A 27,398-nucleotide genomic window follows, 5' to 3' on the forward strand; every position below is an offset into this window, starting at 1 on the left:
TGGAAATTTGTTTGACCGTATAATGGAACGTACACATGTTCAAGCAGTTTGACCAATATTGACTCCACCTCTCGTTTATTCAAACATCCATCAAGTTTCACCAACAACGACACGAACAATCAATTTATTCGACCAACAATATCACACACGAACGACCGAAGCGCCAACTTGAGCACCAACAATCAAAAAATATATGGGGGTTTGTGCAACTTCACTACACAGAGTCTCAAATATTCATCTTCATGAAGCAACTTCGGTCCGAATTTTGATAAACATCGCATGAATATTCAAAACATAGAATGACATAGTCAGACGACTACTCCACGAACTCATTCATTCGACTGTCACTGAATGTGTTTACTATGTGCAGAAAAAAACATAATTAGCATTGTTTATGCTGGTGTTTACCACTGAAAGTGCCTCGCGGATGAAAATCGGATTCAGTCCTGTGTGATAAATCACTTTACTCATTTGAAACGTGTTCAGATTTCAGATAATTTATCAATTTGTAAAATGTGCATAAATATTCAATGACTAATATTCAACTGAATATTGACTGTCCAGAGCCGACTATGAATGTGTCGGAAGTGAACTGACAAATGAAGAAAAATGGTCTTCACTAAAAATTTTCGATTATTTTACACTCTGTCACTACAAATGCTCAAACATGTTCGGCGAACCTTGACTCCACCCCCGACAACTCAAACCAAAATCAAACCGTTTAAATTTTTTCCAACCGAGCCGACAACTGTCAAATGGTTGTTCGAACAACTTCACACACGTTCAAACAAAGCAGCAACTGAAGCGTTTTCTTGGGGGCGGAGGCAATGTTCGTCAAACTGCTTGACTGGTGTGTACGTTGCATAAAATAAAAGCATGAACGTGATAAACGACTGCAAGAATAGTACTGCCCAGAAACCTCTCAATTATTAATTGTTGAAATATTTATTCAACACTTGGCTGCGACAGTGGGGGATGTGAAGACAAAGAAGGAAAGAAAATACATAATAATCTTCAGTATTTCGTATAATAATCCTTAGTATTCTAGATTTATTGTTTCTTCTTGATGATCGGTCATCATTAGCATTGACGGGACGCTTCCTTTTTCGCAAAGGAATCAATAATTTAAAAAACGTCATACTCATTACTTTTTGTTTATTCATTCAACTATGTTACAAACGAATTTGTAGTCACGAACTAGTACACAAATATGTCTATGTCTTATTCATCGAAAAGGTTTAATACTCCAAATTTTAAAATGCGACCTTAGTATAATGCCTATATCGATACGTAGGAATTGTTGAGCCCGCTGCTTCGTTCTCCAATGTGCGTATGAAACTAGTTACAGTATGGATGGCATCATCATGTAGAATAATTTGCTAACGAAAACTAATGTCTACTGCCGGGATGTGTTATAAACTATTTAGCTTATGAAGAAGATAATTCATTTATTAATTGAACATGTTAGACTGCAGAACATTGGAGTTCACTAAAATAAATTAAACAATTTAGTTCGATGATTGAGATGCTGATCAATTTTCGATTTGAGCACAAGTTGTAGCGTTCATGAGTTACAGAAACGACCATATTTTTATATCCAAATATGCCGAAATATTGAAACTGAGACCCCCTTTTATATGATTCTGTAAGTACATTTTCCTAATACATACACATAATGCACTCTATTCGCGTGGTAGTTATTTTCCCGATTAATTTTCAATTAGTAGAAAGTCAGAATAAATATTTGAGTTAACTTTTTTGTACATTGAAAGTTGCTATCAGAAATCAAAATTAAAAAGAGAATGTGTCGTGGGAAGATGCATATTTCGAGTCACTTGTAATTAATCCACAATATTACAAATATTTCCTTGGTGGATGTAATACATTATTTATAAATGGACATAACTTTTAAAATAAGAAACTATTGGCTGCATAATAAGTTATATATTCATATGTTCCCGGCCTTAATAAATAACATAATGATAACTTTCCAAGCAAAGTGTTAAATAATTAAAAAATATCTCTAGATGTTTTTTGAAGACTTTTTTTTTTCTCTGATACACAAATCTAAACATCACACTCGTTGATATTTGCCCCTTGATACGTCGTGTAATCAGCTGTATCAACATTATTCCCCAGATAGATATCCTGTATGCATCCACTAAAAGCGGCCGAAAATTTTCCAAACGTTCGATTTCGTATATTTTCGTCGGGAAATCCACCTGAATCGAAAAAAAAAATGTTATCTACAATTACCGACTATCACCTTATAATTCGCTTACCCAGATATGATGCTTCATCAGAGGTGTATCTGAGATCTGTTTCAGATTCCATCGCATTCGACCATATTCTCAATTCACTAAATAGTGGATAACCGTCCACCAGGACTTGTACGGTTCCATTTTCAGTATCTATCTTCACGTTGTGCCAGTCTCCGTCAGCAACATAAGCCTTCCAAGGATTCGTCGAGACAGTTGGATTCTCTGTTTCCTGTACCATGTTGCTAGCGACAGTAATGAATCCGTTCTGAATACCAACTCCAAAGTATCTGGAGTTCCGATCGGTGGTCCAGAATACAACACCATCATCAAGTGTGGAAATGTTGAACGATATCTGTAGTTCTAATCGAGGACTAAAGCTGATCGATTCACCGTTTCTTTTGTCCTTCATTTTAATCTTTTGCGAAGGTATCAGAATGTAGCTTCGATCGTTGAATCCTAAGGCAGAAAATTTCGTTGTCGCTATTTCACAGTAATACCCCGTCCATCCTATCGCACAACTACAACGCCCATTTTTCAGACATTGTCCATTGTTACGACACTGCACTATTTCACAAGATTCTTGAATTTCACAGTTTACTCCCTTGGAGAATTCTGGGCATTTGCAATGTGGCTGCGAATACTCGTCCAGCCAACAGAGACCACCTTTCGTGCAGATATCGCCTCCGCAGGGTGTACCGTCGCAGTCGTTAACGTTTCTTGATTCTACGATACTGCTTTCGTTCAGTGTGAGTCGAGTGCCATTCAGGTTGACGTTTCTGATGCAACCTCGGAATGGAATTGGAAATCCGGAGATGGCGTCAAAGGGTAGTTCGGATAAGTCTGGCAGTCCTCCGAAGTACACTTTCATGTTTGGGTTGATGAATTCTTCACGGACCGATCCAAGCGTAGATGTGCTCTTACCTTCAACCCATAGGCTCAGCCGTTTACCGTACTTGACGATTTTGATATTGTGCCATTCTCCAATTGCCAGAACATGATTACTTCGGACGACTGAAGTCTGCATTTGGGCCGACGATACCCTGTACTCGATTACACCGCCTTGTAGAGAGAGACTGATGAAGCCTTGCCTTTGTTCGTTCGAGTCGAATGTTCTCACGAACATAAGTAATCCCTTTTCTGAAAGAGGCCGTACCTGCAGTTCAATCGAGAGGTAACGAATCTTCAGCTGACGATAGTTCTGCGATCGAGTTGTTAAGGTGTGGGTGTATAAAAGGTTGTTACCCGTGTCGTTAATGTTGACGTTCAGGACGTCATTTATTTTGTCAAGTTCTCTTATAGACTTCAACAGAATGGATTGATTCTGAGACATTAAACTCGAAGGTTGAACTATCTTCTCATACCGAACTTCATTCTCTAGGTAGGAGTAGTCACTGTTGACTGCAGGCCATTTGAGAGCAAGGTAAGATCGTCTCCCAGAAAAGGATACATCGCTGAGATATTTGAGATTGGCCTCACAGCGTTTTCCGATCTTTCCAAATGGACAGTCGCACTCATAGCCTGATATTAGTGGGAAGCAACTTGCTTCTGCGGAACACTTGTTAGTATCATCACAAGGATTATTTTTTTGTGAGCATAATAAGCCATTCCAATCTTCCTGACAGATGCACGTGAATGTGGATCCGTGCTGCAGACAAGCACCGTTGTTTTGACACGCGTGTCGATGGCATTCCTTAGTTCCACATTGTCCAACACTTCGACCACGCATACCTCCGATGTGCTGTAATGGGATATGTACAGGCCCAGCTACTATGTGAATGTCGAACAGGCATCCTTGAAATCCAGAATGTAGTGGTAGGTCGTGAGGTAGGCTTGAAAAATTCGCCTGTTCGTGACCTCCGATGAATAAATGAGGTGACACATTTAGTTTGCTACTGCTTCCCGGAGAATTCCCGGAAATGTTAACCTTCCCGTCAATCGACAACCATGATAGCCGTCCATTTCTGCCAACGTTGATAGAAGTAGGGCGCGAGGGTTGAACATGCACTGGCTGCTGTGTGAAGATTCGACGGGGACCGCTACCCAAATTCCACGTGACCAGAATAAACCCTAGAATAGATATTTCCACGTCACCTACCATTTTTGAAAATATGGCTTAATCGATTTACCTTGAATGAAGCTAACGGAAAAGTGGTCACTTCTCTCTGAGTGATCATCTAATTGCCCAACAAACGCAAGTAACGATATTTGCGATATCGTTGTTGGAATAATTTTGAAACTGAACTCGAAGCGATCCTCCAACGAAAACGAAATTGGATATGCTACGTACGACGAGAGACCCTTGATACTGCCGAAAAATGATGGCTGCAGAATGTCCAGATCGTGTTCGCACAAGTGGCCGTGCTTACCATAAGGACATAGGCAGAGATAACCACTTTCCGGAAAGGTTACGCACGTTCCTCCATACTTGCAGGGATTGTTGTCACATATTGAACGTTCACATGTTCTTCCCATGTAACCGAATGCGCATTTGCAGCTCCAGGTAGCTTGAATGTTAGTTTTATATCGACTTTCCGGGGTAGTGCCTTCCTCTTCTACACAGATGGCCCCGTTTTTGCAAGGGCTGGACAGGCACGCCAGTGAAGTACACTCATAGATCCTGAAGGCATCTTCGGCGTTTCTGAAAATAGAAAATTCGTTATGTTGATGTGTAAATATGAAGTGTTGATAAACTCACTCAAAAACTGCAGTCGGTTTGCGGTTCACTTCCAAATTGTAAATGCATCCCGTAAATCCTTGATACCGGGAGATGTTATGACTCAACGTATACATGGTCTTGATTGGTCGTCCACCTAAATGCAACCAGCTGTGTCTGATAGGAACTGTTGTACTGTTTCTTTCTCCATTAAGATCCATATTCATAAGCCATGTTGGTTGTTCTCCACTCATGGCAAGCGTTTCGTTTACATGAAGAGACGCATTGCAGTGCGTTAGACGATTGTTGAAGTTCAATCTGCAAAATAAGCATCAGTTAACTGAGGGATCAATCTTGGCACCCTTCCAAACTTACTCCACTTTGATCTGTAGCTCATATCCATTGTTGACTGGTCCTTCAATTTCACTCAACAGCATTGTCTGAAGTCCACAAGAAAACTGAAACTGTAGCAGCCCTTTATGAAGAAATAGTGCCACATAATGACTGCCTTCATTCCCTTCGGCTGCAGCAAGCATGATCAACCCTTCCCGGGAAGTCATCTTCGCATTGAATCTGACACTTATTGGTAGCATTTGCTCGAGAGTGATATTTCGAAATTCACTGTCGTTTCGCCGGTAAATGATATGTCTCAGAAACGAGTCTCTCGAGAATGCAGCATTTTGAATGCTGACAGGAATGTCGCAGTACGTTCCCATATAGCGGAAATCACAATGGCACTTGATTCCACCATGGGTCATTGAACAGGTTCCTCCGTTAGCACATACTTTGTCGTCACATTCAGTGATGATTACGTCGGTCGGTCTTGGCGATGAAACGGTTGTCGTTGTAGAAGTAACAGAGGAAGACGAAAATTCAACTGGGCTGGTAGGGAAGTATGATGCGGTATCGTAGGAGGACGTTGTAGTAGAGGTAGACATTGTTACTTGTTCAACTGGTGGTGTTGATGTTGATATGTTTCCTGGCGATTCTGTAAAGAACGGAGTTAAAGTAACATCTACGAGTGGAATGTCCGTTGATTCTGTAGACGTTGGTATTCCTGCTTCTACAGCCGTGGCCGGTGATGTTCTGGGTTCGTCGACAGGCTTTACTGAAACTTCGTGTATAGCACCTTCAGTGGTCTTATCAACGAAATCAGTATACTCCACGGGTTCTGTAGAAACTTCTCGGGGGGTGGATGCCCTAGATGTTGTAGCTATATCTACAACTCCACCAAGTGTTGTTGAAGAATCCCTAATACCCGTCGTAGCTGAATCACCATCATCTGATGTTCCAGATGATGTTTTTTGATCATCAACTTGTAAAGTTGTGAAGGTTATTTCTGGCTTAGATGTTGTAATCGTTTCTGGCCCTGTTTCTATTGCTGATGTAGATAGATCTGGATTCATGGAGATCTCCCCAGTTGTAACTGCCCCTTCGATAGCTTCAGTCGAAACTTTAGTTGCATATTGGTAAGCTGTGGTTTCCGTCATTCCTTCAATAATAGTCACGGTTTCTATTGATGTAGGTTTCGTAGAAAACGGCATTCCGCTTACCGATGTGTATGAAGTATTCTCCATATCCGGTTGATACGTTACTGATACGTTGGAGTACAAGGTCGGGGTAGTTGATTCAATTGTACTTCCAGGACGCCAAGTTACGCTTGGCATGCTAGAATCTGTGTCAACACTAAATGAATACTTAGTGCTGAAAGTTGAATCGAACCAAACACCTGTCGAAGCATATTCCAATGTGGTCATTTCGGGAGCTGTATAATTGCAATCCATTTGAGAGTCCTCCAATACTAAACACTCACAATTTGTTCCACTGAACGAAGGGGCACAAGAGCAGGAATATTCATCTACCCCATCTATACAAGTTCCTCCGTTCACGCATTTAGGATACGGCCCAAGTTGACACTCGTCGTACTGAAACTCACATCGTTCACCGTGAAAGTCTGGCACGCAGTAGCATATAGGTTCACTCTCTTCCACTAAACATAAGGCCTGGTTGGCGCACGGAGAACTCTCACAGTACATGATCTCTTCTTCACAGTTATCGCCACTGAATCCCATCGTACAGGCACACGTGTAGCTGGCGAACTTGTCGATACAGATGCCACCATTTTGACAAGGAGACGACTCGCATTCGTCTGTTTCCTTATCGCAGAACTTCCCTTCGTAGCCTTCGACGCACTGACAAGAAAACTCTAGCCCCGGACCCTCTATGCATTCACCACCGTTGTGGCAACGATCGCCCGTCTCACACACGGCAACGTCTGTCTCACAGAACACTCCCACGAAGCCAGCAGCACAGCTACACATGAATGCATTATCCTGATCATAGCAGCTTCCTCCGTTCTGGCACGGGTTCGAAAGGCATTCGTTGAAGTTCTCTTCACAGTTGGTTCCTGGGGGAACATGAAAAATATTTGTAAGTGTGTATTTTTGAATGATTGTAGATTTTTCTAATGACATATGTTGTCAATGCTGATGAGGGTGAGGCATAATTCAGCGTCAGTTCTATAAAATACTTATTAATAATAATAATATAATCTCTGTACTGGTACATTCCATTTCGTGAAACGAAGCCTGAGCATAATGTAATAAATTTTATTACATTATCCTCAGGCTTCGTTCCACGTAATGGAATGTACTAGTATAGAGATTATATTATTATACCATTAAATCGTGACTGATTGCTTGTAATTGCTACTCAATTATGACCTAATCAGTTATTTTTGTACAGAACAAATTCTGGTTGTCTTAATTGATAGACCATTCCTTCCTCTGTCGAGCCGAACGTGGTGAAGTGAACAGATTGGATGGTAAATTTATTTGCCGACAGTAATCTGAAAATACCTCAAGTTCATTCCAGGAAAGTCCAGAAAAATTTCCAACCCGAAATTGTTTTATATCGAACCGATAATTAAACCAAGCCACCTACAGCGCAGCATATGATCTTTCTTTAAAGCATTGAACCTTAGCACTGGGCTAAGAAAATGTGTCTTTATTACTTTGAAAGATTTTATGTGGACTATAAATATACGTGGAGGCAAGATTTACTTACTGCAATAACAACTAAGTAAGCTTACCTATAAATCCGTCTCGACACGTGCAGTTGTAGGATGCAATTCCATCTATACACGTGCCCCCGTTGCGGCAAGGGTTTGACCAACATTCGTCCCAGTTAGTTTGGCAGTGTATTCCGGTATAGCCATCTATACAGTAACAGGAATATGTGCTGAGGGATAGATAAAAACAGAAAATAACGAATACAAAGTTCAACATGAAACTGTTAATATGCGATATCAAGCCTCCTCCCCCCTTCTGCTAAATCATTGCGAAGAGCATGGTGGAATTCTTTTCGATCACGCGAAATAATTTCTACGCTGCTAGTTTGCTAGTGAATACCTAATTTACAACCTAGCGCACACCTGAGTGAAATTTTGTTTATGCTATGTAGTCTGCTGCAGTCGTATTAGGTTCTGCAGCGTCTGTATCTAACCTCAAACTGATGACAGATTAGTAGTACTTCGCGTTGGACTCGGGGGCAGCCAACCAATCACGAACTCGAACTTTGTCGGAGTCCTCGTCGGAGTCAGTGGAAAGTACTACTGAACTGTCAAAAAGTTCATTTGACGAGGACCGAATTCATTCGTGACGTCATGCTGCAGAACCTAATAGAAAGGCATATGGTGTGAGACTCAAAAGTTTGTATGTTTTATGATTGTAAGCGATTTATACATACTTAGTTGTATGATAGGGTGTACCATATATAAATGGTGAAACCATTGTACAAATCCATTAGAATGAAATATTGAAAAAGTTTGCTTAGAAAAAATTGAATAATTCAAAACATGAATCCTGATTAATTCACCTATCTGTATCAGCTGTTTTTTGCACGATGCACTTTTATGTTTGCCACTGGCCAGTGTTGATTTGCTAGATTTCTGCCTATCTGGATAACAAATGTCTGGAAGCACATACAACATTGTCTATATCATGGTCCTCAACGACTCTCTGTATTTTTCCTTCATATTTGATGCTTCTCGATTCAAATTAAGCCCCTTTTTAATCGAAGTTTTACAATGTTCGACATTGAATCGCTTTAAAATGTTTGCCAGCCAGGCTTCTTGAGCAAGTCGAAGCTTAATGTGGCTACTGCTTCTGCCTTATAAGCAGAAGGTCGTGGGTCAATTGCAGGCTCGTCCCTTTCCTACTTTATATTTCTATCATAGTTTTTTCTGTGTTTCACGTTCTACCAACAAGATTCCTACTGTTATAACCTTCCACAATAACAATTCCAAAACCTCCCGTGGCATCTATGAGAGGTCGTAGAGTTCTCTGCATCTTTCTTAAGTAGGTGTCCGACTAACCATCCTTCCCCTTCCGCAGCATTCACAAGGACGTGGCCAGGACAGATCTGGACTACTGGAGAGTGCATTGCTTTCATCTAAGACAGCGGTTCTCAACATTTTTCATTAGTGGTACCCCTTCGAACTTTTTCATTTATTGAGGTACCACCTATATTTTTTCGTAAATAAAAATAAGCGTAACTCTCAAGATATATGCAAAACGGACCTGCAAACTAACGGGATATATAGTTATCCAACAAGTTGTCTGAAATATTCGTTATTCCGTAAAACTTTTCTATTGAAATTACGTTCATACATCAAGCTTCCCACAATACTTTGAGGACTTTTTGAGCTTTCCGAGCCTCTCAAAAGGAGGCTTCAGCATGTTGATAGGACGCTTCTCAGCCCCTTGAAAGGAGGTTTTCAAGCCACTCGAAAGAATAATTCCGTAACTCTTGAAAGAAGGCTTCCGAACCTTTTAAAAGTAGGCTTTCGAGCTTCTTAAAAGATGGCTTCCAAACTTCTTAAAAGGAGGCATCTGAGCATCTTCAAAGTCTCTTGAGGGGACACTCCTAAGCCTCTTGAAAGGGGGCTTCCAAGCTTCCGAGCCTCTTAAAAAGAGGTTTCCGAGCTTCTTGGAACAAGGCTCCTAAGCCTCTTGAAAGGAGGTTTCCGAGCCTCTTGAAAAGAACTCTCCGAGCTTGAAAGCAGACTATCGAGCCTCTTGAAAGAAGAATTTCGAGCCTCTTAAAAGGTGGCGTCTGAGTATCTTTAAAGGGAGCTTCCAAGTATCTTGTAGGGAGACTCCCAAGCCTTTTAAAGAGAGCCTCTTGAAAGTAGGCCTCCAAGCTTTTTGAAATGAGGTTTACGAACCTCTTGAAGATAAGTTAACGAGCCTCTTTAAAGGAGGCTTCCGAGCTTTTTGAAAGAAGGTTTCCGAGCCTTTTAAAAGGAGACTTCCAAGCCTCTTGAAAGAAGAATTTATAGCCTCTTGAAAGGAAGCTTCCGAGCCTCTTAAAAGGAGACTTACGAACCTCTTAAAAGGAGGCTTCCGTGCGTCTTGAAACAAGGCTTCCGAACCTCTTCAAAGAAGGTTTCCGAGCCTCTTGAAAGGAGCTCTTCGAGCCTTGAAAGTCGACTTCCGAGACTTTGGAAAAGAGACTTCCGAGCCTCTTAAAAGATGGCTTCCAAACATCTTAAAAGGAGGCATATGAGCATCTTTAGAATATGCTTCAAAGTCTCTTGAGGGGACACTCCTAACCCTCTGGAAAGGAGGCTTCCGAGCTTCTTTAAAGTTGGCTTCCGAGCTTTTTGAAAGGAGGCTTCGGAGCCTCTTGAAAGGAGACTTACAAGCCTCTTCAAAGAAGAGTTTTAAGCCTCTCGAAGCGAGACTTCCGAGCCTCGTGAAAGTAGGTTTGCGAGCCTTTTGAAAGTGGAAGAATTCAAAGCCTTTTTAAAGGAGGCTTCTGAGCCTTTTTAAAGGAGGCACCAAAGTCCAAGTTTTCAAGCCTCTTGAAAGTAGGCTTCCTAGGTTTACGAGCCTCTTAAAAGGATGCTTCCGAGCCACTTGAAAGTAGACCTCCAAGCCTTTTGAAAGAAGAATTCTGAGCCTCTTGGAAAAAGGCTACCGAGTCTAGCAAGGAAGCTTCCGAGCCCCTTGAAGAGAGGCAGGCATCCAACCCTTTTGAAAGAAGGCTCCTAAGTCTCAATGAACAGGCCTGGTGGCGGGTCACTTTTAGTGACTTGGTCACTTTCGGGCTAGTCACTAAAAGTCTCTTTTTCGACCTCAAGTCACTAAAGTCACTTTTTCTCGCAAAAGTCACTATTTTCAACTATTTTAAAACTATTGAAACCAGGATTTTTTTATCAAGGTTTATGTATCCATCGAATGATGCTTTTGTTCATGGCAGTAATGATATTACGGTCTAGGAAAATGATCTTTCTGAAACTTCGCCAGCCATTCAACTCGCTACAATTTATAAATTGGTATACAGTCATGCAAGCAGGTGACCTGTCGATTTCAAGTTATTTTAAACTCAATCTTTCTATACAGGAAGGGAAGGTGGGGAGATTTGACCCCTTGGGAGACATACTTCTCCAACCAAGAACTAAAAGTAGTATTGTTATACCGTATTTTTATAATAGATCCTTCTAGACAAATGATCGTTATGTGGAGAGTAATTTTTTTCTTGACAACCTTATTTACTCTATTATTGACTCTTTTTGTTCCTCCTAAAGATGTTAAAATTCAGGAAAATATAATTTGTTTTCAATTTTTGTAATTGGACAGATGTAATGAAGGGTTTGCTCTAAAACAATATTTATTGAGTAGATATCATAGAAAGGAGATCAAGTCTCCCAATTTTTAAGATTACATGCGCTGTCGAAATCCATAGCAAAATTGGTTCATGAATACGCTCAGCAAGTCGAAAAATCTGCGTATTTTGTAGGAAAAAGTATTTAAAAGTTCAGAGAGCATGATCGAGAGTTCAATCCCAGGCTCGTTGTATGTTAAATCTTCATAATTTTGTTTCGTTTTCTACCAAAGACGAATCCGGTACCAAGTTATTCCTGTTGCATTAAAAATTCCAAAAACTTCCGTGGCAATTCAGTGACAAATCGTAGAATACTCTGTATCTTTCTAAAGTAGGTGTTCAGTTAACCCAATGATCGTAATTTTCACTCATTTTCAAGAGAAAAGAGTGCCTAACTCACGTAGATTTTCGCCGAGAAATCATTTTCGAAAGAAACAGGTGTTATAATTGATAACCATATTCCGCTCACTTCCAGTGGCTTAAAACATGATTTGCTTGCAAGACTACTCATAGTTTTGAGTAGTCCTGCTTTAGACTGATATTGAGTAAAATTTCCGTGGGGTTAAAAGAGAGGGTAATACAATTTTACTTACCCTAGGAGCACAACTCACACTGATTTGGTTGCAGCAACTCAAATGTGACCAAATTTGGTTGCATAAAAGTTACCGTAACTACTCTACAACATGTTACTCGGTCCCGAGCAGCAACACATGTTGCACAAAAGATACTGTAACCTCCATACAACGGAATTTAGTCATACATTTTAGTTGCTGCAAACCAAATTGGTCGGGATTTAATGCTGCTAGAAGGTCACTGAGTAGATAAAAGTTAGCGTGTACGGTTTTCTCTTTTTCTATTCTGAGTTTGTTGTGAGAAAACAGTGGTGAGATTAAAGATGTTTTCCGCCACAAATTACGAAAAAAGATTCTCATTCGACCCAAAAACGCTTGATTTCGTCTCATCGAACTTGCAAATGAAACTGAAAGTCACTATTTGGTCACTTTTTCTGCGACTGAAAGTCACTATTTGGTCCTTTTTTTCGTCAGCTTTGGTCACTAAAGTCACTATTTTGAGCGGCATCGGTCGCTACCAGCCCTGCATGAAGGAAGGCTTCCAAGTCTTCCAAAATTTTTACCAACAGAAGTTACTGAGCTTTTTCAGAAAAAAGCCTTCACGTCTCTCAAATGGAGACTTTCGTCTTTAGATTCTTAATTTTAGTTCAGAAATATATTCCTTACATATTATTCAACATTTTGTCTCGATCAGGCAGATTGCATTGAATTTTTTTAAAATTTGTTTATTCGACGTTTTGTGCCTTTGATCTTTTGTCTCATAGCTCTTTATACACTGTGCCGCATGGGAATTGATTTACTGAACGCCATGCATATTATCTACAATATAACTTTATAAGAACTTTATCAAAAAGTTTTTATTGAATATTTTCCATATCCGGGCCATTACGCATTTTGGTCCGAAGTAAGTACCCCTAGGCCTAGGGCCAAGCAGAAGGTACCCCAGAATGTTTATGTACCCCAAGTTGAGAACCACTTTGGAGTCTCTATATGCATAAAGATGATTATTTTCAGCACTAGTAATACGTTTATCCAACGAGGCTTTTGCCTCGCACTCTTCAAAAATGAAAAAGAAACATCTGCATTTGATTTTTTTACAGTTTGCGTTATAAGCAAGGGGGAAGGGATATAAATTGTTACTTTTTGAAGCATGAAAACCACAACACTGTATAATAGAAGATGGGAGTTCAAATTTTAGCTTATCTAACGTTATTTCTAAACAACTCGAAATGAGATTTTCAGAAAAAAAAATTTAAGCTCTCTTTAGTGGAACTCCATTTAATTCCACCAATTATTTCAATATCTTTGCAGATACGTATTTCGACCACAACTGTGTGGTCGTCTTCCAGTGTCTCGTACTTGATTCTCGATTTCTTCAGCTTGACTCTCGAGAGGTCAGGTCAATTACGAGACACTGAAGCTGTTCAATACTGAGTCCCCTAACTCGTCTTAGACGGTCGAAATGAGAGTTCTGTTTGATAAGAGTAGTAGATTCATGACACTGCAAAAACATTAGCACCCATTCCGCTCGAGCTCACTATGCTATGGAAGGAAAAGATCCTTTTGATCTTAATAAACCATTGTTGACAATAATAGGTCCTAACCTGCCGAAACCGTCATTTTTCCTTCACAAAATTGTAAGAATATTGAATAATTATAAAAATATGAGAAGAGAAAAAATCTGTTAGAACATACCCAATGGAAAACCATTCTCGGATAATTCGTTAAAAAATCAAACAATTTTTAGAAATTAAAGTCAGAGATTTTACATTTTGTTTTACGTTTTTCACCGATTTTGAAGGTTGTCATAAAATGATATGCTATTAAAATCCAGATTCCTCTACCAGCGGTGGTAGTGCCCAACATTGTAAAATGTAATGGCAGAAAAACACATGCTACTATGCTTCAGAGAAGGTATCCAATGCAGGTTGCAGTATAACCACTCCAATCTTGGAAAGAGGGGAACTCAATGCTATTCGTAAGCTGTACAGATCGCGATTTGTACAGCCTGATGCCGTCGGAGAGTTGTGTCTATCTTCTCCTGGTTTCGATTCAGAATGGCATTTACAGCATGGGGCGCCTTCAAGAACAATGCAGTAGCATGATGCCCCAAATCCAGTGGTCGTATTATTCAGCTATGAATATCACAAATAAACATTAATTTCGCGCTTGGGTACTTGGTGGCAACTTGTCGTTGTTTGCTTGGGGAACGCACTTTTCGGTACCTTCACTAAGAGGCCCTACGTTTAATCGACCGAAAATCTGGCCTTGTCCCGGATATTACAGAATATTTGATGCAAACATATGGGGTGATAGCATGGGGTTAGCTTTGCGCATCTCTACTGATATGCGATCGACCCCGGGAGCCTTGTTGGATTTCATGCTGCGGATGGCTGCTTCAATCGCCTGCAATAATGGGGCACATGTCGAGTAGTTGATGGTTGGTCGAGCGTCGAAACTTGAAGGAGTTGCTCGAAGTGCTTGAACCTACGCCTACGTTTCAGCTGATCAGTTGTGTCGGTGAATTACTGACCTGTCGCGGCTTTCACCGGCGTCGTGAGGTAGTGTACAGGAGGTGAATATCGGCAGTTGTTGCGGTTTTCTCCCCGTCGTCGGACAGGGAGTTCACTCACGCTTGTTTGTCCCATCTGCAGCGTTTAACTTCCTTTTCTAAAGCCGAATAAACGTTGACGGGACTCGTATCTCGGCATTTGCTTCTCTACGCTTCTCAATGTTCCGCCAGGTTGCATTCGTTGTCCACTTTTTCCACTGAGTGCGCAGTTCACCCAGGCTGTTCTCGCTTGTTACGCATTCTTGATAGCCATCTACTGCTCTTCTATGCTGGCACCTGCCGAAACAGTCATTACCTGAGTTTTACGTTCTTCAACGAAAGATCTCTTCACAGCTGGATTTTGAAATCGGCGTGTGTTGAATCGCCGTCTCTCCTTCCGCTGCTGAATCCGAGCAATGTGTAATCGGATCTTGCCAATTGGATGGTGATTGCCAGACGCGATGTCAATAATGCAATTATTCCGTACATTAAGTAAACTACGTTTCCATTCTCGGCTGATGCAGATGTGGTCGACCTAATTTTCAGTATGTCTATCATGAGAGAGCCACGTGACTGTGCACCGGTTGATGGAAAGAGCAATCCACCAATCTCTATGTTGTTTTTGCCATAGAGTTCTGCAAACAGCTCGCCATTTTCACTCTTTTCTCCAAGACCATGGCGTCATATGACACGCTCATAGTCCGGGTTGTCGGAGCCGATGTCACCTTCCGCAACATTATCCACGTCGGCATTCTATTCACTATACAAATTCTTCTTGTTTTGATGCTCAGCAGCACCGTTTGGTTCATAATATTCGTGTTCTGGAACTGGAAATGATTATTTGCTCTTGGTTCCCACTTCGCTTGATGAACGCCGCATGTACCTGGACGTTGTTCGAATACCGGAATATAACAATACCCGTCCCGACGGTAGTTTGTGTTCTCCAAAGTTTGGTCAACGGCCTCCACTCAGTCCCAGGATTCCGAGCTTCATGCGCTGCGTCTCGCCGGCGAGTTGTGCCAGCTTAGCATACTGAGCTAACGTTAAACCAATTTGTATCTTACGGTTCATCCCCAAAGTCGTTGCCGTTAAATCAGTTCTCGAGCTTTCTTTGTTGTCTCCTCGAATTGTTTGTTCAGTTTTGGGGAACGGTAAGTTGTTGGCTCAAGGTCCCTATCCACCGCGAAGGGGCTGCTATCTTAGATATATTTTCCAGAAAATATTCTATTTTTTCGCATACACGACGATTATTATAATAGATGGCGTAATCTGGACAGGCTTCGAGAAAAGCTACTTTGATATTTATGATAATTTGGCCGCAGCGTGGTGGACTCTGGCGGTGCTTTGATGCTATTTGTACTGCGGATAAATTTAACACATCTATGAGAAATGATCAGGAAAGTCATTTTGTTGCAAGGCTCAATATTATAGCCCAAAGATGGGACCTGTGAGAGTGAGATTTAATAGAAATTGGGCAATCCACTCTGAGCGTGCATTGATGACAGACATGTAAATATAATAACATTGACTAGTGAATAGCAGGCCATGACTTTACCTCTTTCCTCGTTGCACGCTCGAGAAGACAGCGATCAAATCAACGAATAGCTCGTTCGGCGGAATTAGGCCACACATTTGGCGATCTTGCCAGATTGTTCCTGGTTGGAAATTATTGTTCTGTAAGTATCCTGTGGGCGTGGTTGGGACATTTTTTTCTCTTTGGTTTCGACTTGTGATGTGATGTTTCGACTTGTGTCGCCGGAATAAATTATTTGTTTTCTCATCGGTTTCGACTTGTAATGTCGAAGACGCTCTGGAAGAGCGTCGGATTGAATAATTTTCTCAAGTCGATAGACTTGTGATGTCGAAGACGCTCTTGAAGAGAGTCGGATTAAATGATTTGCTCATCGGTTTCGACTTGTGATGTCGAAGACTCTCTGAAAGTGCGTCGGATTGAATGATTTGCTCGTCGACTTTGGTATGTGATGTTGAAGGCACCATGGAATTAAAAATGTGTTGTTGTTAAAAAATGTATTGTTTTTCAACGGTTTCGACTTAAAAAATTGGGGTTGAATACAAGACACGACCGCTTGACGTAAACTACGTCAGTCAAACCAAATATAGTACACTGAGTCAACTATTCTGCCTCTATATAGAAGAGAAGGAACCATCCAATTGATCACCCAGCTTTAGCAGCATCTCCTACTCAGAGGGGAGTAGGGACCCCACTGTTCAGCAGCTGGGCCACTCCCCATTCATACACCCCAGTTCAACAATATTGATAATACCCTAAAAGTTTACCAAGGTTTGGAACGCTCTGCATAGGAGATGCATGATGCATGAAAGAACTAAAATTTTCAATAATTTCCAATACTAATGGCCAATTGGTGGAGAGTTTGCGAATCGATTGATGTATAAATCTTTAAAATCCATTGAAAGATAAAGGACCTATTAGTGTTACAAATCTGACACGATTTCGTAACGGCCCCCAATTTTGAAATTTTTATTTTACACCCTGTATCCGAGCCTTCCCCTTAGACGTGGTTTACGTTCAAAGTCGAAGGCGCTCTGGAAGAACGCCAGCATAAATGATTTATTTTTTCATTGGTTTTGATATGTGATGTGATAAGCTGCTGTGGTAGAGCACCAGCATGTCGATTTATCTTTTCATCGGTTTTGATATATGTGATGTGATAAGCTGTTGTGGTAGAGCACCGGATTGAATGATTTGCCCATCAGTTTTGGCTTGTGAAGTCGAAGACGAGTACGGATTGTTGCAGCTTTTTGATGGTTGTGTAGAAAAGGGGCGAATCGTTCGCGTCAAAGAAACGTTAATGCGGTGGACCAACGTTTCAAATTTGAATTTTAAAGGTGTTATGTGAGAGTGCCGGACCGATTGGCTTAAGTTTTTCTGAAGGGACCAATACAGAGCATGTTTGGAGAGCCATCGATATTGTTTTGACTTTTCTTGTTGGAATGCAATCAAAATTGTATTGGATATATTCTGTCAGTTTGAATTCTACTTGGTTTTGGAATGCAATGCTGGATATATCTGCAAAAAATAAGAAGGAATACAGATAAAGAATCATGAACATAAAAAAGTTGCCATAGTTCAGAAGGCTCAGAAAAGGCTGGATTAATGTGTTTAGTAAATATGGACTTGCTTTAGGATTGGAAAATCGTATCAAAACCTAGGATTGAAATATTATTTTGAATTAGGATAATTTTGAATATGGGAATTGAGTACGGATATTGATACCGAATTGTAAAATTAAATTTAAAAATGAAAAAAAAATGCGTGAAAGAAAATGGTGTAAATCGCAAGTCAATGCTTTTTTTCTTTTTAGATGAGAGAAGAAGGGAATGTGAGAGCAGATTTACTAGAAATTGGGTAATCCACTCTGAGCGCGTATTGATGACAGACATGTAAATATTTCATTCGTAAAACGGTCTGGTTGCCAACATTGACTAGTGAATAGTATGCCATGACTTTACCTCTTTCCTCGCTGTTGCACGCTCGAGAAGACAGCGATCAAATCAACGAATAGCTTCTTCAGAGTTCGGCGGAATTAGGCCACACAGGACCTAACCTAAAAACCTAAAATTTTTAATCAATCGAAGAGGGAGACTAAATCCTGAACAATAACATTAATAAATCACATAAAAAAACACATAAATAAAGGGGAAAATATATTAAGCTCGTTTAGTGGAATGTATTAAACCGTCTAAGACGAATCTACACTGTCCATTTAATTCCACCAGTTAATTTTCGTTATCTTTGCAGATACGTATTTCGACCATTAACTGTGTGGTCGTCTTCAGTGCGTCTTGTACTTGACTCGACGAAGACGAAGATTGAATGACGGCTCCATCAGTTTTGGCTTCAGAAGTCGAAGACGAGTACGGATTGTTGCAGCTTTTTGATGGTTGTGTAGAAAAGGGGCGAATCGTTCGCGTCAAAGAAACGTTAATGCGGGACCAACGTTTCAAATTTGAATTTTAAAGGTGTTATGTGAGAGTGCCGGACTGATTGGCTTAAGCTTGAAGGACCAATACAGAGCATGTTTGGAGAGCCATCGATATTGTTTTGACTTTTCTTGTTGGAATGCAATCAAAATTGTATTGGATATGGTCTGCCGGCTCGAATTCTACTTGGTTTTGGATTGCAATGCTGGATATATTTGCAAAAAATAAGAAGGAATACAGATAAAGAATCATGAACATAAAAAAAGTTGACAGTTCAGAAGGCTCAGAAAAGGCTGGATTAATGTGTTTAGTAAATATGGACTTGCTTGTGGATTGGAAAATCGTATCAAACCTAGGATTGAAATATTTGAATTAGGATAATTTTGAAATAAGGGGGAATTGAGTATGGATATTGATACTGAATTGTAAAATTAAATTTGGGTGTAATGAAAAAAAAAATGCGTGAAAGAAAATGGTGTAAAATCGCAAGTCATCGCGTTTTTTTTTCTTTTTAGGATGAGAGAAGAAGGGAATGTGAGAGTGAGATTTAATAGAAATTGGGCAATCCACTCTGAGCGTGCATTGATGACAGACATGTAAATATCATCCGTAAAACGGTTCGGTTGCCACCATTGACTAGTGAATAGCAGGCCATGACTTTACCTCTTTCCTCGTTGCACGCTCGAGAAGACAGCGATCAAATCAACGAATAGCTCGTTCGGCGGAATTAGGCCACACAGGACCTAGCCTAAAAACCTAAAATTTTTAATCAATCGAAGAGGGAGACTAAATCCTGAACAATAACATTAATAAATAACATAAAAAACACATAAATAAAGTTGAAAAATATATTAAGCCTGTTTAGTGGAATGAAGAACCGTCTCAGCCGAATTAAGTACTGTTCATTGCATTCTCACCTGTTAATTTTCGTTATCTTTAGAGAGACAGAAGCTGACCACAACCGTGCGTGGTCGTCTTCGTCGAGCCGTAAGTACAAGATTACTGAAGACGACCACACAGTTGTGGTCGAAATACGTATTCGCAAAGATAACGAAAATAAACTGTTGGAATTAAATGGACAGTACTTAATTCGTCTTAGACATAAATAAAGTTGAAAAAAATCCTGAACAAATAATTACCAGAACACATCGAGATAGAGAGATATCGAGATATTGAGGTTGTCAAGAAAGAAAGTAAAAATGAATGTGAATTGAAGGGACCGTGAAAACCATTGACATGGGGATAGACACCGTGATATAATTTATATCTCGGAGATATAGAACATCGAGATGTAGGGAGTCGTCTGTATATTTGGTGGGGTTTCGATCACCGTAAAACTTTATATTTTCTAGTGTGTTGATTTTTATCGGTGATCGCCAATAAAAATCAGCAAACCAGAAAGAATACGTCTGTATATTTGTTGGAAGTTTATCAAATCGTTTTTAAGATTCCATAGAAACTAAACCCTAAAATCTTTGGATTTTTCAAATATTTTAAAAATAAATGTTTTACAATCTCGACCTTGTGGCCTTGCTATTAGTGGCGCCGGTCGTCTGGTCTGATCGTATTGTGTAGTATGTTTTGTGGGTTGTGTATTATGGAATGAGGATTTCATTCCGGCTCCAATTGTTGAAACTCTTCAATAAGCGAAACATTTATCACTGGTCTAGTGGGTATTGTCCGTTTTATTATATTCAGTCTTCGGTTGTTTTTAGGCGTTTTCATCATTTTGCAAATTTTTAGAACTTTGTAGACTCAAGAATTCTCTAAACGTTGCTCATTTTTTGATATACTATTTTTTACAGATAATGGAGATGACTAATAGCTTTCCGATTTAGATCATTGATCTAAACTTTTCAGGATATATTATTAGAAATGTGTGATTTTAAAGATCATATAAAACCAAAATATTCCCACATTTTCTAGAACATTCCGGTTATTCAAATGTTTTGGATTTCTAAGATTTCTATGTTATCCCGAGTCTGACAATTCAATTTGTTGAACTTTCAGAATGCCTACATTCTTCAATATTTACGAAAGTTGTCTAGATTCTAGAAATTATTTAAATCTTCATTCTCCAAATTCAGTTAACCCGTCCAAATTCCCATTTGTCGTCTGATTATGCGGTATCTGTTAGCAACTTTCTAAACATTTTTCAGACTTTGCAGATTCATCATGAAGTGCGGGGCGTTTTCCGGGACTCCTGGCAATGTGGAATAAGTAGGCTGAATCCGGGACAGTCCCGCATAATCCGGGACGTCTGGTCACTACAGCTATACGTACGTCCTAGTACGTCCTTCATATGGAGCGAGTAATTCTACTTACTGTTGCCTTCAATTTCTCCAATCTTCTTGGCGATAACGGACTGTTCTGAGGTAGCATTGCCGGCGCATCTCGACTCGAAACGAGCAAATCATGCAAACTGTTATACGAAAGTGCTGTTGTAAGGAGATGCGCAATGAGGCCCCTGTTTTCGCCACGTTGTTTACAACCTGGCAATTTTTTTTAAGTGGTCACGCTTGATATTCCATAACTTACAAGTTATCAAGCCTATTTGGGAATTAGCAGACCACTATGCCCTGACTCACAAAATCCAACTTAACCCTTTCAGGTCCACGGGGTCATATATGACCACAACAGAAAAATGGATGCGTAAAATCAAACGATGGATAAAAGTGAACGGTCTCTTCAGCAAAATGGCTTGAAATTAACTCCCTCAACAGGGAAAATATCAGGCATGGATAAAAATGGCCTTTACGGCAGCCTAGAACGTCATGAACTTGGTGAAGTTATGAACAATACAATATAAGGTATATTAAAAGGATTTTACTGTTTCAAAAAATGATTTTGTTTCGAACGTATCCGCAGAGATACCGCATACACAATAAACTATTTTTAATCTTCCTTGGACGTCCTAGGGCTAAAATAGTCCAAACTATCCATGAGTTCAGGACTTGAAATCTGCTAAATTGCAAAAAGCTTTTTTGTTACTCTTTTGTTTATTCGAATATTAAACCATGTTCGTTACATATTATAGAAGGTGGTAAAACACCGCAATGTGTTTCCTGGAGTATTCTGGGTCATCCAAACTATCCTTGAGATCAGGGACTCTGAGATTTACAGCTGGAAGAGAATCTTTTTTTCAGTACTCAAAGCGTCAATAGGCATTCACTTATATCCATTACACCTCTTGGGAGGTCAATGGATGTCGTAAGACAGTTTAGAGATATTCTGAGTCATCCAAACTGTCCTTGAGTTCGGGACTTGAGATCTACAGCTGGAAGAAGAAAATCTATTTTCAGTAGTCAAAGCTTCAATAGGTGACCACTTATATCCATTGGCACCTCTTGGGAGGTCAACGGATATCGTAAGATAGTTTTGAGATATTTCTGGCCATCCAAACTGTTCTTGAGTTCTGAACTTAAGATCTACAGTCAAAAGAATAGTCTTTTTCAGTACTCAAGTTTCAATATGTTTTCAATTATATTCATTACATCTCCTGGAAAGGGCAAGGGATATCGTAGGAGGGTTTTGAGATATTTTGGGTCATCCAAACTGTCATTGAATTTGGGACTTTAGATCTACAGCTGGAAGAGAATCTTTTTCAGGAACTCAAATCTTCGATAGGCATTCAGTTATATCCACAAGCACCTCTTGGGAGGTAAAAGGATATCGTAAGACAGTTGCTTCAGATATTCTGGGTCATCCAAACTGTCCTTGAGTTCAGGACTTGAGATCTACTAAGCTCGAAGAAAATATTTTTAGTACTCAGAGCTGCGATATGCATTCAATTATATCCATTACACCTCTTGGGATGTCAAGGTCAACAGATATCGTGAGATAGTTTTGAGATATTCTGAGTAATACAAACTGTCCTTGGAGTTTCGGGACTTGAGATCTACAGCTGGAAAAATGTTTTTCAGTACTCAAAGCTTGAATAGGCATTCACTTATATCTATTACAATCTCTTGGGAGGTCAACGGATATCGTTAGAAAGTTTTGAGATATTCTGGGTCCTCCAAACTGTCCTTGAGTTCGGGACTTGAGATCAACAGCAGGAAGAAAATCTTTTTTAGTAATTAAAGCTTCAATAGGCATTCACTTATATCCATTACAATTCTTGGGAGGTCAACGGACATCATAAGATAGTTTTGAGATATTCTGGGTCATCCAAACTGTTCTTGAGTTCTAAACTTAAGATCTACAGTTGCAAGAATGGCCTTTCAGCAAGTACTCTCGCTTCAATATGTTTTCAATTATATTCATTACCTCCTCCGAGGTAAAGTGGGTGATATCGTAAGAGGGCTTTAGGATATTCTAGGGTTATCCAAACTGTAAGTTCATCATCATCATCATCATCATCATCATCATCATCATCATTACACCTCTTGGGACGTCAACGGATATCGTAAGACAGTTTAGAGATATTCTGGGTCATCCAAACTGTCCTTGAGTTCGGGACTTGCGATCTACAGCTGGTGCTGGTATCATTTTTCAGTAGTCAAAGCTTCAATAGGCATTCACTTATATCCATTACACCTCATGGAGAAATTCTCCTTAGCCGTGCGGTAAAACGCGCGGCCACAAAGCAAAATTCTCATGCTGAGGGTGGCTGGGTTAACGATTCTGAAAGCTAGTCTAGACAATTTTCGGAATGGAAATTGTCTCGACTTCCCTGGGCACAAAAGTATCATCGTGTTAGCCTCATGATATACGAATGCAAAAATGGTAATTTGGCGAGAAACCTCACAGTTAACAACTGTGGAAGTGCTTAACGAACACTAAGCAGGAGGCGGCTCTGTCCCAGTGTGGGGGATGTAATGCCAAGAAGAAGAAGTTAGTTAGACCTCAGAGTGTCAACAGATATCGTAAGATAGTTTTTGAATATTTTGGGTCATCCAAATTGTCCTTGAGTTCGTTGGAACTTAAAAGCAAATAGCTGCAAGAATATCTTTTTCAGTACTCAAGCTTCAATATGCTTTCAATTATATTAATTACTCCTCCTGGGAGGCCAAGGGATATCGTAAGAGAAAGTTTTTTAGATATTCTGGGTCATCCAAACTGTCCATGAGTTAGGGACTTGAGATCTACAGGTGGAAGAGAATCTTTTGCAACACTCAAAGCATTAATAGGCATTCACTTATACCCATTACTCCTCTTTGGGAGGCCAAGGGATATCGTAAGAGAGTTTTGAGATATTCTGGGTAATCCAAACTGTCCTTGAATTCTTGAACTTAAAATCTACAGTTCTACCAGGTGGGTGTGTCACTATACTGAGTTGTGATGTGTAATCATTTTTACCAATTTCATTCGATTCGCGAGATGTTCTGGGTCATCTAAGCTATCCTTGAATTCAAAAAACATGAGATTCACAGTGGTATTACGGATTTTTTCGCTATTATAAGTTGTGATATAAAATCAACTAAACTTGTTTCACCTTCTGGAAGGTCAAAATACATCATACAATGGTTTCGAGATGTTCTATGTCTTTCAAACTTCCCTTGAGTTTAAACTTGGGATCTACAGTTGCAACAACAGGCGCTTACTAGTACTAAGTGGCGATGGGTAATATATTACACTCATTACATTTTCTGGGACAGACATCATAAAATGGTTACGAGATGATCTAGTCTTCCAGATTAACTTCGAGCTCTTTAGCTTAGGACCTATGCTTGTAAAACAGATTTAATCGGTATCTAAGTTGTGATATGTGGGTAATATAGAGCAAAAATCCTCGCCGCAATGTTAACTTTACCCGAATATCTGTGGTTTGTTGTTTTTTTGGATCTTTTTGTTTTACTTTTTTTTCATTGGCTTATATTTACAGCTATTTACAGGTAAGTTAACATTGCTATTAGGGATTACGTTCTATTTACTACATCTACGAAATACCATCAAGCGTCCTGAACGGGGTTTCAGAAGGCAAGATGTATATAGTTGAATTCATATCGCATCTTTGTATTACAAAAAATGCATCTGATTCAAGAGTAGATTCGAAGTCCTGAACTCAAGGACAACTATGGATGACCCAAAAATATCTCAAAACTATCTTTACGATGTCTATGGGGTTTCAGAAGGCAAGCTGTATATAGTTGACTTCATTATCGCATCTTTGTATTACAAAAATGCATCTGATTCAAGAGTAGATCTGAAGTCCTGGAACTCAAGGACAATTTGGATGACCCAAAAATATCTCAAACCATTCTTGCATGATGTTCATGGGTTTTCAGAAGGCAAGCTGTATATAGTTGACTTCATATCGCATCTTTGTATTACAAAAAATGCATCTGATTCAAGAGTAGATTCGAAGTCCTGAACTCAAGGACAATTTGGATGACCCAAAATATCTCAAAACTATCTTACGATGTCTATTGAGTTTTCAGAAGGTATATAGTTGACTCTCATATCGCATCTTTTGTATTACAAAAATGCATCTGATTCAAGAGTAGATCTGGAAGTCCTGAACTCAAGGACAATTTGATGACCCAAAATATCTCAAAACTATCTTACGATGTCTATTGGGTTTTTAGAAGGCAAGATGTATATAGTTGCCTTCATATCGTATCTTTGTATTACAAAAATGCATTTGATTCAAGAGTAGATTCAGAAGTCCTGAACTCTGCGACAATTTGGATGACCCAAAATATCTCAAAACTATCTTACGATGTCTGGTGGGTTTTCAGAAGGCAAGTTGTATTTAGTTGACTTCATATCGTACCCTTTGTATTACAAAAAAATGCATCTGATTCAAGTGTAGATTCAAAGTCCTGAACTCAAGGACAATTTGATGAGACCTAAAAATATCTCAAAACTATCTTACGATGTCTATTGGGTTTTCAGAAGGCAAGCTGTACATAGTTGACTTCCATATCGCATCTTTGTATTACAAAAAATGCATCTGATTCAAGAGTAGATTCGAAGTCCTGAATTCAAGGACAACTTGATGACCCAGAATATCTCAAAACTATCTTACAATGTTCATATTGGGTTTTCAGAAGGCAAGCCAGTATAGTTGACTTTACATCGCATCTTTGTATGACAAAAAAAATGCATCTGATTCAAGAGTAGATCTGATGTCCTGAATTGAAGGACAATTTGGATGACCCAAAATATCTCAAATCTATCTTACGACAAGTGTCTATTAGCTCAGAAGGCAAGATGTATATAGTTGACTTCCATATCGCATCTTTTTATTACAAAAATGCATCTGATACAAAAGTAGATTCCATGTTCTGAACTCAAGGGCAATTTGGATGACCTAGCACATCCTAAAAAATATTTTTCAACATATTTAGCCGTTTCTACATTATTGAGCACCAAAACAAACGGAATACATCAAATTTAATGTTGTATGGTATTGCTTGGAAAAAAATTTGGGCCTGGAAAGGTTAACCTAATGTAGGTTTCATGAATAATTTTTATGTGATAAATACCCTTTACGAATATACGATATTATAAAAAGCATATTCATGAATTATATATTGCTTCTTATTCCTGAAATAAGTTTCATAATTGAAGAAAAATGTCCTATTTTATCACAATGTAATTGAAAGAAATAGAAATAAAAATGTTATGTAAATGATGATATGTATTTCTTAAATATACCAACGAAAACTGGTTGAGGTCCGCGCCTTCTATTGAAAATATCGTGGGAACCTCTTTCTGTAATCAGCGGAAAAAGTCAATGGTTACGGTTCCGACTTTTGTCCTTATGAAACAACAATGCCTAAATCAGGTCACCCTAATGCACAGGATCCCAACTAAACGAGGCTTCTGCAATGTATGCAAAACGTGGAGTGGCAAAGACACGCGAGTTTTACGCGTAGCTGAAATAGGATGTGAATTACGCTATTAATAGCCAGCTACTATCACAAACTATCAATATCGATTATACAGTCATTTTCCAGAGCATTAGATCTAATCTGCACTTAATACGCTTGCTAACAAGATTGATTAGTAAAAAGAGACACAAATGACTCTAGCAATTTATCTGATTAGGTTTTAATGATCCGTAAAGCCAATGACCTGAATAGAGTTACCCACCCGAAAAATAGACAAATTCACAATGGCGGTTATACTTTCGGAATTGTTCGATGGACTCCTACCTATTCAAATCATCGATGCACACACCGAAGATACACGGGTTGCTTAGACAGGCGAATCCGGCCTCGGTTTGGTTCAAGACCGAAACGGAAGCTATTCCAATCAGCAGTAGGAACAAATTCGTACGTATCCGTATCGGCATACAATTCCACGTCCATTTCGGATTACTATTTGTACATTTCTTCGTTGAGCAATATATCACTTCTGAATGACCCATTTTTATAGAATACACACAGTACAGTTACACCTTTGTCACTTATAAATCCCACTCGAACTCTGTTTCATAAAAGATCGATGAACATATCCATTATCCTTTAAAATCTGTGGTTTATCAGTTTTTCCTAAATTTTCTAGTGAAGAAGAATTTTTTTTCACAAAACCTTGCTTGCGGGCTAGGTGAAGGAAACTATTTACCGCCCGTAAACATTCTCCGGCAACAACGGTGTGCTAGGTTTCGCTTCCTGACTCCAAATGTGTGCATTCCTAGTTCATGTTCTCCAGCAGTTTGTATCCTGCTTGAGCAATACCTATCTGGTAGTGGGAGGAATCACTCTTCCGGTAGGGGCACTATAGGGTAATCGCAGTAAGCTTCTGCTGACCTGCCGGCGCAGCTGCTCGTAAAGAGA

The 27,398-nt window shown here is 39.5% G+C and overlaps 1 protein-coding gene across 2 annotated transcripts; it reads right to left on the bottom strand.

Annotated features, from left to right (window-relative positions):
- Positions 1-1,140: 1,140 nt before the first annotated feature.
- On the bottom strand, positions 1,141-27,228 carry LOC134213791 (protein eyes shut). 2 transcript variants are annotated; one of them, XM_062693118.1, is made up of 7 exons: positions 26,775-27,228; positions 8,006-8,154; positions 5,290-7,321; positions 4,957-5,232; positions 4,388-4,899; positions 2,283-4,328; positions 1,141-2,222 (listed from the first exon to the last, which is right to left on the bottom strand). In XM_062693118.1, exons 1-7 carry the CDS (start codon positions 26,987-26,989, stop codon positions 2,068-2,070), a joined length of 5,385 nt encoding a protein of 1,794 aa, XP_062549102.1. In that variant the 5' UTR covers positions 26,990-27,228; the 3' UTR covers positions 1,141-2,067. The 2 variants fall into 2 exon arrangements, with proteins under 2 accessions (XP_062549102.1, XP_062549103.1); XM_062693119.1 differs by lacking the exon at positions 26,775-27,228 and adding an exon at positions 8,348-8,528.
- Positions 27,229-27,398: the final 170 nt, after the last annotated feature.

This window comes from Armigeres subalbatus, chromosome 2 (genome assembly GCF_024139115.2).
Source record: "Armigeres subalbatus isolate Guangzhou_Male chromosome 2, GZ_Asu_2, whole genome shotgun sequence".
Taxonomy (NCBI): Eukaryota; Metazoa; Arthropoda; class Insecta; order Diptera; family Culicidae; genus Armigeres; species Armigeres subalbatus.

Excerpts from the sequence above, each read along its gene's own strand:
- LOC134213791 (XM_062693118.1), bottom strand. The coding sequence starts at position 26,989 with ATGGGTCATTCAGAAGTGATATATTGCTCAACGAAGAAATGTACAAAT. Across the intron at positions 5,233-5,289 it reads GAGCTACAGATCAAAGTGGA|ATTGAACTTCAACAATCGTC; the intron begins GTAAGTTTGGAA and ends CTTATTTTGCAG. Across the intron at positions 4,329-4,387 it reads TTCCGTTAGCTTCATTCAAG|GGTTTATTCTGGTCACGTGG; the intron begins GTAAATCGATTA and ends TATCTATTCTAG.